The sequence below is a fragment of the Ixodes scapularis genome, unplaced genomic scaffold, assembly GCF_016920785.2.
Source record: "Ixodes scapularis isolate PalLabHiFi unplaced genomic scaffold, ASM1692078v2 PGA_scaffold0__279_contigs__length_252992795, whole genome shotgun sequence".
In the NCBI taxonomy this organism is placed as follows: Eukaryota; Metazoa; Arthropoda; class Arachnida; order Ixodida; family Ixodidae; genus Ixodes; species Ixodes scapularis.
Genome location: NW_024609835.1, coordinates 165,974,069 through 165,991,855, shown reverse-complemented (window position 1 = coordinate 165,991,855; position 17,787 = coordinate 165,974,069). Strand labels below are relative to the sequence as shown.

Here is a 17,787-nt window from a genome sequence, read left to right as displayed (position 1 = left end):
AAATAAACATGTTAACATTACACAATAGTAAGCTTAAAATGAGCAATTTTCGCCGTGATTGGCTTAAGACTAGAATATATATATATATATTCCGGTCAGCAGCATCGAAGCCTGGGTTCGAGACCTAGCACAGATTCTGTACTCGTCCACGACAAATGCAAAAAAAAACAAAAAAAAACAATAATAATATTAATGTCGAAACAAGAAACAGAAAAAGAAGTAATGACCGAGTCAGTGAGGTGAAGCGACTGATGCGGTGAATTTAAAGGGACCATGAAATGATTTTAAAATCGAATTTCATCCACCGCACGTCGTAAAAGGTGTGAAAAGAAACACAAAAACACAAAACTAGGGAGCCAAAAAAAATTATTTGCTATAGAACTTTTAAAAGAAAACTGGACTCTTTTGCGCCTTCCTTCCTTCGCCTGTTCACTACGATGCATCCGCGGAAATGGAGCACGTCAGCCAAATCCAGGTCGCCTATTGGGTAAGAGCCTACCTCACCAGCACCGCGATCGTAAACAATAAATAGCCGGCGAATGTTTCCTAAAAGTTTTGTTAAATAATATTCAGATCCACATTTTGTAGCATAATTAGAGATGTGTGGCGAAAATTGCCAAATTTGATAATGCTCAGAGCCAAGCGCCATCTATCGTGTGGTAAACGAAGCAACCACTGCGCGTGCGCAGTAGGGCAGGGCCGAGTTCAGAACGGTTATGACGGTTATTTCCTTTGGTTTCCTTCCTCTCAGAACTCTGACTGACTGAACGTTTATTTTTCTACGTCTTCATCTCGCGCGTGCCGACTTCAAGCAGCAAGAAAAAAAAGTACTAAAACAGACCACGACGAACAAGAACGCTGGATCCACAAACACCCGAGAAGAGCGACAACAGCCGCGAATCCCGCTCCTACGAAGCTCTCAGGATATAGGCCTAGCAGGCACTCCGACTCGGCGCAGCGTTGCTTCGTCGCAAGACCGTCTGTCTGCCTACGACCGGCTGGCGTGCTGAATGGAATATGCCCGCGCTACCCTTGTGGACCCTTCCCGTATTGTAGTTTGATCGCTGACCTCAATTTTAGGTTAAGAGGTGAGGTCAATCTCTTCCCCTTGTTTTCCGAGGCAGGGTTGACGAACACTCGTCGAAAAGGGACCCTCGTCAATTCTCTCTTCTTGTTTTGTGTGATATAGAGCTGAAATAAACGCTGTATGGATTACCTTCGTAACACGGTATGTACACTTTGTTATTGGTATGCCATTTTTATTCTGACAGACTGCACGTCACTGTCGAGCTGTAACAGTTCGTGGGAGGTATACGCGCAATACCGGTCCAACCTTTCTTTGCCGAGTGTAGCGTCAGTATCGAGTTGCAATCGTAGAAGATCGGTCCCGAAGCGCTTACCAACAGCGCGAATACAGCACTTCCATCAAACGCGCGCGTCCGCTCCGAGTGTGAACAGGTATTTACGTGGCTCTTGCTGACACTCGTAGTTCAAACGTATCTTTTTTAACGTCGGCTCGCTCCTGCATCTCCGAGACCGCGAAAAACGCCGCGGCAATTTGTTTCCATCTACGTCGCTTTGCAAACGACTGACACTGGCCGCCTTTTACCAACAATGACAGTTGGGTTAACTTCTGGAGTCTTCACCGGAAGACTCGCTGCACTTCCCAACAGGCATAACGGCGTATGGGACTAGTCCCATGCTGTCGCTGTAGCGCAACGTATCTCATTGAATTTCGCTCAGCTGCGATGCGGCGATGAGAGGCGCCGATTCAGAAAATACGTCGGTGACATCGGCGCAGTAAAACCTACCGGCACACCCCAACTCGTCGCCGCTAACGCTCCCATCTCCAACTGCCGAGAGAACTTCCGGTTCCGGAAGCAGCGTACGTCACGGCTTGTTTTGCGGTCAAGAAAAAGTCGATATTTCATTAATTTTTTGTGTAGAAGTTAATAAACCGAGACGAAAACGGATGCCTGTTCGGCATTCAGTGAACATTGACGGTTTAATGTAAAAGTTATCTGGGAAAAGTAAAAAGGTCATTTCATGGTCCCTTTAAAGGCTTTTTCCGGCTTCGGGACATTGCTGTAAACTAACGATGACCTTGTCGACGCTCACTGGCGCTCTGTGGATGGGCATGGTGGCACACCCGAGTGAGGCACAGCGCTCCTCAGCCGTAAGATCTCGGAGGTAAGCCTTTAACCTGTTTTGCGTCGAAAAGGGTGATTGCCTACCCTCCGCTGTCAGTGGAAATCTAGCCAAACACCTCAGGGGCCCTAAGCTGGACGCTTGGCGAAAACGACGGCGAGAAATCTGGCGTCCGTGATTGGCCGACGCCGCCCTTGACCTTGGCGCCGGCCAATCAGAGCCGCCGATTTTCTCGCCGACTTTTCCGCCAAGTGTCCAGATTAGGGCCCCAGGAGCGTGTTTCTGCATCATCACCCATTTTCGACATACTTGGGTAAATTATTTGGAAAGGTAATTTAATTGCAACTGTTACTTTGCTCCAAGATTAGGCCGAAAATCGTTTTTGTTGTTGTGGTTGTTCAAAACATATTATTTCAGAGAAGGACGGGGATGGGGGATAAAAACAATCTTTTTAATTCTTTTTTTCTTCCAAATTTCTTCTGGAAATAAATATTTAGTTGACAGTCAGCGCCTTGCGTGTACACTGTGCGACACTGTTAACGCAAAAACGACATCGACACTTTTTTTTTTATCTACTTTAAAATCTGTGGGCACAGGGTTTAACTGCTTAGATTTGTGCCCCAAACAAGAACATCTTGTAATACTAAAAGTTGTATAAATAAGATCGAGAGAAAACTAAAACGGTGATCGCTTGTTAGCGCTGTGTACTTACATCTCTTCCTTGTGACCTTTGTCTAGTTAAACGCTGTTTCACCTTTTAATAAATAGGTAACAGCTAGTCCAACTAAAAGCCTTTCTACGATTTATCAGCCGGAAAATGCGTTATGTTAAGTTAAGAACGCTTAAGTTTTTTTTTGTTCCGTCTTTAGTAACGAGATATTTTTTCATGTATTTAGTACTGTAATACTTTTCCAGTATAGGTAATTTGCAAGTATTTAGTACTTGGATATTTTTTTCAGAATTTAATATTTAGTACACAACTCAGTTACTTTTCTTCTTGATACTCAGTAGCTATGCACTTGACAACTTCTTTTTTGGTATGTAGCGCAACCCTCGCGTAAGTAGCAGGATCGTGGAAAATCTGAGCCTTCCAGATGTGGTGTGGACCATTGATGAGGACTTTTATCCACTTCCATCGAGAGCTGCGAACCTTTTTTTGGAGTTATCGACAACTTACCTTTATGAGCACGTTTTCCCCACGAAGTGGCCCAGAAATTGCCTAAACGTGTGTTCGCTGCTTTATTCACTGCCCCTTAGAGTATAAGCCCATAAAAAGGAAGGCGAAGCGACCTTTGTGTTGATGTTTTAACTGCACAATTCTGGCCTACCCGCCGGTTCCCTGAAAGGTTTTGGTCCAAACTAGATGATGGAACCCGAAGTGTACGTTCCATTCTTGGAACTATATCAGACATCGAGAGATAACGGAGCACAGGGGGCACAGACAGAAAAATACAGGATTGGGTGCTTCAGCTCGTATCACATAAAACGAGCCTCACCATACCGCCATACGCCACCGACCACGATCGTCACACTCGCTCTTGAAACTGACGAGGAAAAGGCTCGGAAACGAGTGATTTTGAATGATACACTTTTATTTCGTGTCACATTAAACATTTTTTGTTTCGATTTTTTTTTTTTCCTTATTTTACACCGTCGAAATGTAAGTTCCATCCCAAGAGCTCCGAACAAGAGAGAGAGGGAGAGAGAGAGAGAAAGAGTCGGGGAAGGGGACTGAAAAAAAAAAAAAAACAAACAAACCGTCAAAACAAAATAATAAACGAGGAAAAAAAAAAACGTGACGGTTAGTTAACGCGACACATATGAAACAGGAAAAAAAATGCACTGCACGCGAAACTCGAAGAAACGGAGCGACAGGCGAGAAACTAAAAAAAGAGAGCTGCCATCGGGGGCAGCGGCAGCCGCCTCAAGACCCGTGCTGATGTTAGGGGATGTATCTACAAAGCGCCCACTCGGATGCGTGACGCCGTGCGCAGACAAGAGAAAACGAAAGCCGAGCGCATGTAAGATGCGCCGCCCGAGCTCCGCTACAAGTAACAACAAACCCGGACAGGTTCCAAGATCTTACACGACGAGCACGCAAAATGAAGGCACTCTCTATTATAATATATTATATGTGTATATATATATATATATATTTATATATATAGTAGCATCTCTGTGTGTAGTGGCTGTTCATTTCCACCGCGGTACGGTCGTGGTGATTGATGATGATCGATTCCGCGCCGCCTAAACACGAACGAACAAAGAGAAGGGGGAAAAAATGGTCGCGGACGCACTTGCGGCTTTGGCAGCCGCATGTGGGAACGCGCGGGTATTTAAGTCTCCGGCGCGGGAAGGCAGCTTAGAACTAACCGAGGGATGATGAGGGAGAGGAGGACAGAGCGCTCGTTAGGTTTGATGTTAATTTGTCGCTATGGCACCGAGGTTACAATACTACAACTGGAGAAAAGAGAAAAAAAAAACGGAAATGAAACTTGTTAGCTCGCACTGACGCTTATAGTTTGTTCCGATTTCGCCCGATTGCGTCCATGCCCCACTACTACTTCGGTACCATCTAGAGTTACCGAGCCTGATTCATCCTATTCCACAGGGCGCCAACAAAGAACACGTTCAACGTAACTCATGCCGGCGGCACACCGGAGCCCAACTCACTCCCTTAACCAATCAACGGTCTGACCCGCAGCACGCGACTTGGCCCCTTCTGCGTACAGTACACGGCACAACTAGCCCGAACGCGGAATCGGCCCTTGGTCGCGTTTCCTTTACGAACGACAGCGTTCAGCAAACTTTCTACAGGCCATATTTCTGCCGAACGTACGAACAACTAACCACGCTAACAGTTTGAACGCTATACAATTACTCGTGCAAAATATTAACAAAAAAAACAAAAAAAAAAGAACGCCGAATTGGAATTTGAGCCAGTTGAGTCGCGCACTCTTAATGCAAGACTGTGCTTGTCATTGGTGGGTTCACCGGTGCGCAGTTTAAAATCTTCTGAACAAACCACGCGGCAAATTAATTGACGCAGTGTTTTCGGTTGAGCTTCGCGCCTACGCGCTACTGTACAAAAGGACGCCACCGAAGTGACCCGAAAGCCGCTCAAAAAACGAGAAGTTTCATTTCCCCTTGCCCTTTTCTGCTACGTTTTGTTGTTTTGAAAGCAACTTCAAATACTGCCGTTCGTTAATGCCTCAAGCGCTCAACGGGAAAGAAGTAGGGCATCCTTAACCGGAGTGTCTTTTGTTGTTTTTTACGCTCGCCTCGGTTGCCGTGAATAATTACTCTTCGCGCTCGTTTCGGACGCCCTTAACATCAACAAACAAGGGGAACAAAGAGGCGGTGTTGGTACCCACAGAGCACATGCAACTCTTAATGCTCAGTGTCCACCAGTGCTGCGTCAACATTCTCCCCGACCACTCCGCGTTCGCTTTACACCATTTCGCAACCAGCGAATAAGGCAACAAAGGGAGAAGAAAGAGAGTCGAGAGCAACAAACACGTCAGTGAATGAACGCGCGCAATTTGTCGCTCTTTTGCGGCGATTCAAAATGATACGCGGAAACATGCATACATACATTCATACGCACAAGCACACGTACAATTAACCAACCACCTCGCGCAGGTAACTCGACAAAAAAAAAAAATCACTCGAAGCGTTAGGGTCCACGCACACGCTTCCGAACACGTCAAGAATGAAGAACGTCAATGCGATTTGTGCAGTTCTTGTTCGAAACCAGAGGCGCCGGGATTTAAAAGCACGCCCCATCCCGCTTCCCCGCTCCCCCCTTCCCTAGGGCAGCGATGTCAACATCGCGAGGCAATAAAAACGATGAGCGTGATCTCACACATCTACGACGAATTCAAAAGATAGTCATAGGCCGTACCCAAAAAGACAGTCGGCACAGATCACCTCGAACCCACGTCGATTCCGCCGCACAGCCCTCAAGAAAACGACAACGGCTAACGCAACCACCCGACACTCGCATTTGTTTCGTTCTTCAACAACACTTTACGTCACTCGCTCATCGATCTCCACACTTTGTCATTCACCGTGCGAAAAGGCAGCTTGGTTCTTTCAAGCACAAGCATTTTGCTTTTTCTTTCTCTCATCTCAATCAACAAGCTAACAAACGACCAAGCAAAAACAGGTGTTCCGCCCATCAAGCGTCCAGCCAACAATTCTTATCATGTTTTTGTTTTGTTTTTGTTGCTTCCGTGCAAACGGACGCGTCAACAATTTGCTCGCAAACGGTGCGAGCCAGCGAGCGAGGGGACAGAACACGTTGGAAAGAAGAGGAGAAAGGGAGTACGCGAAGGGAGCAACTAAAATGAGAGAGAAAAAAAAAGGACTAGAAAGGGAAGATGATGGAAACGCAAAAGAACGAGAGGTGTTTTTTGTTTACCCGTCAGAGAGTTGTGTGGTATTCTCTAGAAAAATATTCAACCCTCATAATCCTTTTCCGTGTACATCGTCGGTGGACGACAAGTCATCCTTCTGTGCCTTCCAGACCGCGGTCTTCGCTGTTCCCACTGTCATCGGGAGGAGAGAGAGAGAGTCTGTGTGTGTGTAACAGAAACAAAAGTAGTTGCCGTTGTATGTGTAAGTAAAAGGAAACCGAAGATGGCGTAAAGATCGGCGTTCTCTCAATCACGTGTGCGTTCTCAAGTTCCTCGCAACCAACACGTAACAGCTTTCTAATGAACCGATAAAATTAAATTATTCCAACTTTTCAAAACACGCAATTTCGACAAACCGTGGACTGGGTTTCGATACTCGTCCAATTAAAATCGGTGAGCACGTTCTCTTTCTGCAAATCAATGGGTTTTTCGAAGGTCGTTCCCGTCTCCTCGCGAATATCGGCTCAAGTGAAACGCAAACATACGCTAAGCGAAGCAGGTCTCGCTACAGCGAGCACACATTTCCCACAACCTTTGTCACTGCCAGCAAGAAACAAACACCAACCAAACATCCGCGAACAATTTCCGGCGTGCACTCGGGCTTAACGATACTCGTGTGTATACTTGTATCTTAGATATATGAATGTAATGTATACATACATACATATATATATATATAAAAGAAGCGATGAGGATGACAGATAGCTATAGGTGAATGGTGATCCGATATTTTTTTTTTCGTTCTCTCTCTCTCTCTCTCTCTTTAGGGTGTGCTCCTTCACGAGCACTCCCATCTTGCTTATGAATGCGTGTGTGTGCGTGAGTGTGTGTGTGCCAAGATTGCTGCAGCGCGCTTGCACGAGGCTAACAATGAAAGAGGGTGACGCGAGCGAAGTGAGGGACAGGTCACGTAAGCGACAGGTTCGACGGGGTGGATGTCGCCATGGCGTTGCGGCAGCGTCGGGCACGCGACAGTCACGCGCGCACAACGAAATCAAAACATAAATGAAACGGGAGAAAAAAAAAAGAAACTTAAGTGGAACGAAGACAAAGAAAAAAAAGTAGGCACGTATGACACAAATAACAGCACCAACAGTCAAAAAGAGACGCACCGAGAGCAAAGTTGGACGATGGGGTGGAGAAACGGAAGACAATGTACATTCAACGTCACATCAAAAAACCGAACACTGAAGTGTGCTTCATAAATAAGTGAGCATATAACACGAAAAAACATGTTACTTCGTAAAATAACTTTCAAAAAAGAAACAAAAAAAAAAAAAACGACTAAACCATTCACCGAAGACGACAAGAAAAAAAGTGACACAAAGTATTATTAAAAGAAGGAACATGTACAGAAAATGGAGCATGGCAGTAGTTTTCGCAAGTTGCTCGTCGACCCCTTACTTCACGTCGAACACGTTTTATGGTGTTTTCTTCTTTTTTTTTTTTTATCTCCAAAAATAGAAGCAAACTCTTCACCCCAAGTCACTCTCGTCAGCAGACGCGTACCGACGGCACAATTCAACATCCACACGGTCGACCTTCCACACTTTCCCGGTCATTAAAAAAGTGACAATCTAATTAACGGTTCGCAATTAAAATGAACATAAAATTTGCAATAGTGCCTTGTACATTTGCCAGGAAAAAAAAAAAGAGCGGTTGCTTGCCACAACCGTCGAACACGGCCCGTGCAAAGGAAAACAATACACCAGATCTATAACAAACAATTTTACCTCTGCACCATGTTCAAACTTATCGGTAAGAGAAATACAACAGCCACTGGACGTCAACACAGGGTTCTGCTAGACGATGGAACTCGTTTTTAAAAATCATGCGACCGTCCTATATGGGCAAAATATCTTGCAACAATCGCACAAAATAATATTTCCCATTGACTTGAATGCATTCTTTAAAAAAAAATTAATTGTCAAAAATATTTTGGAGATTTTAATGATCGAGGAAAGCACGCAGAGCTTGGACTGATAGCACCCATCGCACCTCGTCGCCGTTGCATCCTCCGCGCATGCCAACGCACTTCAAGACCGCTACAAACTGCAAGTCTGGGAACGAGGGTCCCCCAACCCAGCGTTCCAACTGCGGAACCCGAACACCCTCCACTGTTTCCAAACTTCAGTCAGACTCTCGGCCAACCAGGGTCCACAGCGGTCGCGGTGTACGGCTTCGCATCTTGCTCAACAGTACGGGGAAGGGGTACGGCTGCGTGTGTATTTTCCAGCGGACCCTACCGCGTAACCTCTCAGCAACAGGTCCGCCGCGTGAAGCGTTGAGAGCACAGCGACACCATAGTCACGCGTTGAAATGGAGATCCTCGAGACCGGTTTCTTTGCATCGGTGTTTGTTATTATGTACAGTCAAAGAGTCTATCAACTCTTTGCTAAAAACCGAAAAAAAAAAGACGAGATAGAAGGGTCCCGCATCGCTTTTGTCGTTTCGTTTTTGTTTTGTTTTTTTTCCCTCCCTTTCTGCAGTGGTGTAGATATCACATTATTGCTTTCCGTGCCCTCGACGAAGCGGCATGAGCTGTCCGGTGTCTCTCATAAAAAAAAAGGGAAAAAAGAATATACGGTTATGTACAGAGCGCGCTCGCAACACCTCTCGTCCCCTGCTCGGCAGTCTCTAGAACACTTCCTTGCTCCCGAAGCCGTAACGCTGGACACACCCTCTCCATAGTCGTAGGATCAGTCTTCCTCTCGCGGAGTCGCCATCATCGGAGAAGTTTACAAGGAGCTGCAGCTGTCGCAATTACCTCTGCCTCGATCCCAGCAAAATCCTCCACTCGTCCCAAGCAGTAACTTTGTGGGCGCTGCATCGACTGGATTTCTTCCCTCGATAGAACTCCATCTAACTGTAACTGCCGGTGAGACGAAAGAGACACAGTTCAGGAGTCCACCGCTTCGGCCTTTGTGCAGCATGAAAAGAACCGTACACAAGCTTCGGTTGGGTTTGTACGGACCTCGATCGAATCGCTTTGGGAAAGAAGAGGTCTTGAAAAGAGCGGCTTCGAAGGAGAGCTATTATGACCTCACTGTTTGATAAGTTTGACGTAAAGGACAGGTTTAAAGGAAGGAAGAAAGGCTCGTCGAGACAATCAAAGACGTCCGAAGTGTTGCAGCTCGGGTTTGCTTCCGAATTCAAGTCGTTCGAGATAAACTACTTTCACTCTTTTCGTGGCTGGGCTAAGTGTAAGGAGACGTGCAATCTTCCCTCTCTCCCTCAATGACGTAGTTGTCGAAAATATGGGTGAAAAAAAGCTGCTTCCGAGTTTATTCTGCTCCATACGCAACAAACATGGGGTGAGAAGAGAATCGGAGCACAGACAACAATGGTAAAAAAAAAACAAGATGACAAAAAACTTGTTTTCAGTGGTGGACATGATGACAACTCAAACAGGGTTTTTCTTTTTTCTTCTGTGCAGTCACGCAGTTAACGAGGGGAACAAAAAGAACGGCACTCCGAAGCTTATCGAAACCCTAAGACCTTAAAAACACACAATGAAAAGGAAGAGACAGTATTGTCGAACATAGTCCGTGTTAGCAACAAATTGAATTTTAAAAAAAAGGGGGGGACGAAGTTTTGCTCTCGTCGGAAGAAATGCGACCGAATGAGCCGTCGTTTGATTTGCGCTTTCTTCGCCGGTAAAGGAGCAGCATCCTTCGGGCACGACATTTTTGTTCTCGAGAGCCCAAAAAAGTACATTCAAATAAAAATCTAAAAAAAATTCAAACTTTAAAAAAAAAAACGAGAGCACCGATTGTTGGGGGCGTCAGTCTCGAAGAGCGATTGCGGGCGACACTGGCGCGAGCACGACGACACGCCGAAGGCGTGGCTGCCGTTCCGACAATTTCTGTCAAACGAAAAGTAACAAAGCCGCTTCACAAAGTCGCGTAGAAACGTAAAAATTTGTCGTCTTGGCAAGGCAAGCTCGCAGGAACGCTTGGGCACGTTGCATATTGAAAGTAGGGATGGCAGTATTTCCGAACACCAGCGAGGCTCAACTCGGGGGTGACCGAGCCGGCCGACCGCTTGCAGCCCTCTGCGAGTGCCTCGAGAGAGAGAGAGAGTCGCCAGCGCACGCGTCGTCGTGTCCCCAATGTCGCCGGCAGCGCCCCTCGGGCGAAGGGCCCCCGGGGACGCACCGCGGCGAGAGAAGTCCGATCTGCGGCGGGAGAGCACAGCCCTCATCAGACGTCGACGGAGAAGAGCTCCTTGTGCAGGGCGGGGAACTCGAGGTGGGGCACGGAGCGGCGGAACTTGGCCAGCGCGTCCATGTGCAGCAGGCTGACCTCGCGCAGGCTGGGCAGCTTGGCCACCAGGCTGTCGAAGACGCTAACGTCGCCTTTGTACGGCTGCTCGTGCGTCTTGTCCAGCTCGTAGCGCAGGCTCTTGAGGATGGCCGTGCTGAGCCGCGTGATCTCCGGGACCCCCTTCAGGCCCGGCCGGTCTGCGGCATGACGCAAGCGAGCACGCCGGCGTTACGACCCTCTCTCAACTCTAATCTCCCAGCTACCCCGTTTCACCCTAGATCCGAGCAGAGCCAATGCTACAAGCTAATGGGGTCGGTCAAGTGGCAACGAAAATGCGGCGTCAGGACATTCGTCGTCCTTCCATGTGTGCGCTATAATTGGCTAAACCAATCACCCACAGTGAACGCATCGTGTTCTTCGCTTTTTACACGTGGGCCTGTACTTGTATGTGGCCTAGCTTCGACTACGCTCGGACGTACGGCGAACAGGAGGATAATTTTTCTCATAAAGGTCGGGTCACGCAGGTAGCGCTGTGCTGAAATAGCGCAGTCAGTGCTGCACTGTGCGAATAAAGGGGAAAGGCAGGGTTCCATGCAGTGGAGTGTCGATGCAGTGCCGATATAGATTAAAGCGTGCCTTGAGTCTATAGTGCCGAGCTCTTGCCATGCTGTATGTGTGAACAGGCCCTAGAGGTGCCCCAGTGTGGTTTCTGACTCCTACATGCTACGGCCATTCTGAGAAAAGCGGGAATTATTAGTGCGCTCGCTTCACTACCCTGTCAAAAACACGACCAAAAATTCCTTCTACCGTATCGAAAACAAGCCAGTTCTTAGTCGGGCAGAAAAGAAACAAGATGGTTGGATGGCATCCGATGGCCTACGCCCGGCTGAGAGCGCGACCTTAAAGGCCGACGTACAACCTCGGTTTTCTGCAGGGAAGATAATCCTCTAAGCGCTCCCCCTCTCCTAAGCTGCGAGGGGCGCCAAGTTGGGGCAAGGTAAAGAGTGGAGAGGATATAGGAAAGGAGGGGGCGGGCAAAAGTGGAAAGTGCGAAGTGTACGTCGGCCTTTAAGCAGATTTACCACCCCTCTTACGGCTAAAAGAGTCACCATTCGTTAGGTCAGACTGTCTGAACAACGTGAAAAAGGAAGGATCGTGTCAACAATGGACATCAATGCCCCCCCCCCCCCTCCCACCTGCTCTCCTCTGCCAGTGAAATTGCCTCTCCTTTCACATGAGAGTGGGATGCACGTGCAGACAGTTAATTCACGGTGTTATGGCATTTGACAAAAAAGGCAAACCTAAGAACTCTCTCTCAAGTTTTCTCCCATGCTTTATAGATCCTAGGCTTCCTGAGACCTGAATTTTGTTGTATTTGGAAAAGCTAGACTGAATTGAGTGATCATATTTTTTAAGGAGATAGTCTGGGCTGTAGACTTCAAAAGTGTGATTTTCAAAAAAATATGCAATTTAGCGATTTCTTTGTTATTTTAAATAGCATCATTTCCCATTAATGCATGCACCTTTAATTCTTGAGCATGTCGGTAAAAACTCGGGTTAACATTGACACACAAGTCGGCAAGCTGTAGGGCAGCAGTGTAACAAACATTTTTTTTCCCAGCTTCGTCCTAATTATGTCTTAACATTGTCGTCTTATCATCTAGTACATCGAGTTGACATTTCTTCGGATAGAATGCATTTCCTTTAAACCAGTTTTCCTGCCGCATATCATCCTAATTTTGTTGATTCAACTAAATCTTATTCACAAGCTTGGCATACTAAGCCCCAGATTTATATTTCTTTGTCATCAAAATCATCAATCAGTACTCTCGCCTCATAAGAAAAACCATCGAAAAAAATAGAGTGCAAAGTTTTAAACTGCTGTTTTCAAACAACCAAGCAGTCCACATCTAGAAACCACCGTTGGCTCTACCCAGGTACCAGTTCATATTCCTAAAGGCCTCCATACTTACTGCTGGGAGCTAGGTGATTCGACAACTCCCAAAACAGATGCAATAGGGGAACCCATTATTAAAAGGCTCTTCACTATTTCTTCAGATAAAATGGCATTACCAAAATTAACAAAACAAAAACTGCCGAAGCCATCCAACAATTAAAGCATCAGCAAAGGCACGGAGTCATCGTCGCCCAAACACCACATGACAATCTTAATGCCTTTTACCAGCAGAAAAATTTACCTCGAAACAACCTATTTGTTAATGTTCTCAACACTTTCTAGCCGGTGGTACCCGGCTCTCTCGTGAAGGCCCTCTCCTGAGAAACTTGTACAGTGCCCGACACATTTAGTGCAAGCAGGACATTGGCCCCTTTTCACATTTTACTCAAATAGAGTAGTGGCAAGCACCAGATTTCATCGCTCGGGTCGGTGCACCCAGTACACACTTTCCACCACACCGGCTGTTCTGGCAATAGCTTCTCAACTTAAAAGGAAATATGGGTAAACCTGACGACTACTCGTTCACGTTACAGACACTGACAAGGTGAGGACGGAAAGAAGGCGCTTCAGTTGTCCTGCCTCCCGGCACACGTGCAGCCCAGTGTCAGTGAATGTTCCCAGAGTACTAAAACTCTCAGGCTCGAAACGCCAAAAAAGCGGGTCAATCTTTTTTCTTCCTACTGTGGTCATGATGAGCGTTTAGAAAGCATGTTTTTTGTGTAAAAACAATCGGAAAAAATGAAAGCCGTTTACAAATCCCTGTAACGTCGAATTGGAGCGCAGCTCTTGAGGAGGAGTACGGAAGGGTACTGAGCGGGGTCACGTGACCTCGGGGGGGTCACGTGACCTCGGGGGATTACGTGACTTCGGGGGGGGGGGGGGGGGTCACGTGATCTCGGGGGGGGGGGGGGGGGGGTCACATGACCCCCCCCCCCCCCCCCCGGCTACGCCGACGGCGACGGCGACGCCGCTCAGGCTGGAAACGGGCCCCTAAGAGCTGCGCTCTAAAAGCTCCTTTTGTGGGAACTTTTGTCGGAGATTAGTACAGAATGACAGGAGCGTGATGCTTTCATAAAATTTTAGTTTACATGGTTTTGCAGCACAATTAATAGTGGTTTTATACAACCACGTCTCACTCGCGATTTCAGGTAGCGCGTCCCGACCAGGGCGGGTTACAACTCTGGCGATAATTCGCGGTGCGTCCGCTTGGGAGACGGGGGTTGGCATCCTTGAAACTCGTTCCACCCCGTATATGTTTAATCGGCAAAATGGCAGATCAAAACTCAAATTGAATGCGACGCTCGGGCAACGCACAGTGAGTCTAGTCAGCGCCTCCTCTAAGGGGTAATGCCTGGCAAGAGAGTCGGAACGGCACGGCCATGCCCTTCAATAACCTCATCTCTCACTCTATGCACTTTGCCGCTAGGAGCACTGGTATCCTACTGCCCTCCGTCGACACCATGCAGGCCCAGTTGGCCGTGCTGGCCGTGCTGGCTCTGTGGAGCTTGGGAAAGATTGTTATTGGTTTAGACGAAAATGTATCTATAAACTTCAAAAACAGTTCCCTCACATTCTTTTTTCTCATCTTGATGGGGATCAGGCAGAGATAGATGTGCGCACCGCCTGGTGTCACAGGCACCCAGCACAGCTAAGCAAGAGCGCGATCTGACAGGCATTCTATAGAGGAGGCGCTGCTCTGGTGCAGGCAAAGTACGGAGGAAGGCACAGAGTGCGAGGTGGAGGCCGATCGTTCGAAGGACACAACCTGTCATTCTCACTCTGCCAGCGACCATGACAACGTCGCCCAATGCGCAGTTTCTTAGGCAGAGGAGAGCGGGAAAGCCTGAAGTACCCACCTGGGGCGAGGAGGACGTAGGCGGAGTAGAGCGCCAGCTCCGTTTCCGTCAGCTTCATCTCAGCTATACTCCGCACAAAGTTGAAGGCATTATTTACAAGCTTGATCTCCAGGGTCTCTGTCGTGGGGGAGATGCCAAGCAATGGTGCCGTTAACCACTACATCAAAGAAGAAGGGCCATTATGCCGTACACGGAACGCAAGTTTGTCTGATGTCGGAACGCTGGGCTCCGATTGGCTTTGATGGAGGGATAGTGGATAGACCTCAATGCTAGGCGCTTCGAGGTCTACCAACTATCCTTCCAATCGGAACAAATCGAAGCTCAGCGTTCTGACGTCGCCGAAACCCCTCCTCAAGAGGCAGACGAATTTGCGCTCAGTGAGGCTAAAATGACTAAACACCTTAAAGGACACATGCAAAGAAAAAGAACATTTTTTTTTTAAACAGCTTAGATGGGAAAAGGATATCATAAAACAATTTTACAACCAAGAAAAAAATTTTTAGAGCTATATTTACGGCGCTATACGAATTTGTAGTTGGCGCCGGCGGGCGCCGCGGAAAAGTGGCCCTTGCTTATCACGTGACGGGACCATATTTGTCACATGGCGCTTGCACTCTTTTTCGGAAGCTTCCTATGGCCTCTAAAAGTAACTTATTCATCTTTGTTTGAAGTTTAACAAAAAACTAAGATGAATAAGTAACTTTTAGAGCCCAAAGGAAACTCCTGAAAAAGCGCAAGCAGACGTGATAGACCTGTGCGCCGGTCAGACGACGGCGGCAGCGCCCCGAAGCAGTCGAACTTGTGCGGCGGCGGTGGCGGCAACAGCGGCGTGGAGAAACACGTTCAAACGGCGTTCGCACAACCCTCAGCGTGCGGCGGCGACGCAGCGTGGCGGCGCGCGGGCCTACCACGTGACCAGCGGCGGCTCCCGCGAGCACCAACTACAAATTCGTATAGCGCCGTAAATATAGCTCTAAAATTTTTTTTTCTTCGTTGTAAAATCGTTTTATGACATCCTTCTTTCATCTAAGCTGTCTGAAAAAATTATTTTTTCCTTTGCATGTGCCCTTTAAAGAAAGCAACACTAAACAAAAGCGAACCAGCATGTCATGCGAGAAGCCACCTCAATAGTCGCGAGCTTCCGACTTTGAAACTAACGTATTAAATCGCAATGAAATGCGACGCAAGAAGTTTTGCATCCCCGCAAACTCGTGCGACATCTTAGAAGGTCTGCAGGCCTGAAGGCCACAATACGGCCATCATGCCCAATTCAGCAAATGTTTTGACTGAAAACTAAAAAAAGAAAAACGAGTTTCTTTAGCGAAACTTTGCCACCCAAACTAAAGCGACTTACACCGGAAGCAACCTGTAGAAACTTGAAGACCTTTTAGCGCAATTTCACAGTGCCAGTAGGGTTGGAGTTCAAGGGCTGTGGTCGTGCGAGAAAGCCTGACAATATAATTATCTTGGACGCAAAATTTGCTGAGACGAGACATATCGCGTGTCCAGCTGTCGCCCAGGTTATTCGGGGTTCTAGCCCAAATCGTGCAGAGAATCACCGGTGGCCTACATTGGGCATTCGGTTGTGCCTTTATTTGGACATTGGTTTTGCTATGTTCCGGCGTTTGTTCAGCCTACCTTGCGTGATGAAGGCGTCCATGGGAAGGAGGCTGTCGTTGTAAAGCACGAGCCCCGTGGGAACGTCGAAGTACCTACTCATCCGGAGGACGCACAGCTCGAAGCTCCCTGCAGAGCGGAAGCAAGGCACACATCACGCTCTTGCACCTAACCACAACAACCGGCGCACACAAAACGACCACCACTGTAGACTCCTTCCGATGTTCAGTCTGGCCACTGGAATCACCATCCAAGTGTGTGGCATCTGTTACGCACTAATGGGTGCCTTCTGGCACCGGATGAACTACGAAGTTCAAGATGTGCACCAATTTATTCGTGCAGTTAGCATCACAAAGGTTAGATTAACACTTGGGCCGCTAGATCACATTGGACTTGGAAAAGGGTCCGGAGGCCTGAAAAAGCTCATGCACTTGTGAACTTGTCAATATAATGAAACTGCTTCTAACATACTTTTCCCAGAATCTAATAAATACAAACTCCATTCTCACAGTCAAACAAACATAGACCAGTGATAACTAAAAGTAGAGACAAACAGAAAAGTTTATTCATACAGATACTGTATTTATTCAAGCTTTAGAGCCACCCATTTTGGCTCGATGTTCGCACCGTGCAAGAACACATATTTCCGGAAAGCCTGGCTCATACAACGTTGCATAAGCACCTTTCTTTAGCATTATAACAATTTGTTTGATGAAACATGCAAACACAATCATTACAGTATTTACACTTTTTCAGTAGACAGATTTCCACTCTGCACATTACACAGTGTCTTCAATGCCTGTGTTCACTAGTGAATAATATATATATATATTTATGGGTATAAGTGTGTGCAGTGTTAAACTGCACATACTAATTTATAATGAATATATATATATATATATATATATATATATATATGTGCAGTTTAACATCAACCAAAAATTACTTCCTGAAACGCATAGAAATATGTAGAGCTCTGCGCAGATAGCAGTTTGATTATCCGCATCCGACCCGCACCTGCATACTTTGTATCCGTATCCGAACCGCATCAGCAAAATGTGGATCCAGATCCGACTCACAATTCAGGCATTCATTGTATATCATAACATCAATCGAGAATAAAAAAAAAAAATAGAAGAAGCACTTTTTAAGTTGTTTGCTTATCTTTGTTTAAAGAAATCTTCAGGTCACCATTCAAAGGAGATGTCATTTTATCATTATAACTTTCATTGTATTTATATTAAAAGCAATCAGCCTTCCTGAGACACATGCGTGTCGAAGGAAAAATGATATCGGTTATGTGATTGTCCTAGGAGTCCGCGACACTCTGCCCAGAAGAAGTGCACAAAAAGGATGTCGAGGCAATTCTTTTGTTTTTGGAACCAATACAACACTACTCTTTGTGGAGAGGGAGGCGTTTCTTTTACTTTCTTGTGACTTGTACGTTTGCAGTCTTTTTTGCCAGGAGAAAGTTTCCACTCTTTCCCTGCCAATGCACTCGCTTTCTCAGGATGATTGATGTCCTG

The 17,787-nt window shown here is 46.8% G+C and overlaps 1 protein-coding gene across 8 annotated transcripts in view; it reads right to left on the bottom strand.

Moving 5' to 3' along the window:
- Window positions 1-3,719: 3,719 nt before the first annotated feature.
- LOC8033041 (probable nuclear hormone receptor HR3) overlaps window positions 3,720-17,787 on the bottom strand; it is a 181,442-nt gene continuing 167,374 nt past the window's right edge. For all 8 annotated transcript variants that reach the window (XM_029969591.3, XM_040502030.1, XM_029969654.4 and 5 more), the window contains 3 exons: window positions 16,283-16,390; window positions 14,645-14,761; window positions 3,720-11,028 (listed from right to left, as the gene is read on the bottom strand). In XM_029969591.3, coding sequence (XP_029825451.1) covers window positions 10,769-11,028; window positions 14,645-14,761; window positions 16,283-16,390 — 485 coding nt within the window. In that variant the 3' untranslated portion in view covers window positions 3,720-10,768. The remainder of the gene's footprint in view (window positions 11,029-14,644; window positions 14,762-16,282; window positions 16,391-17,787) is intronic.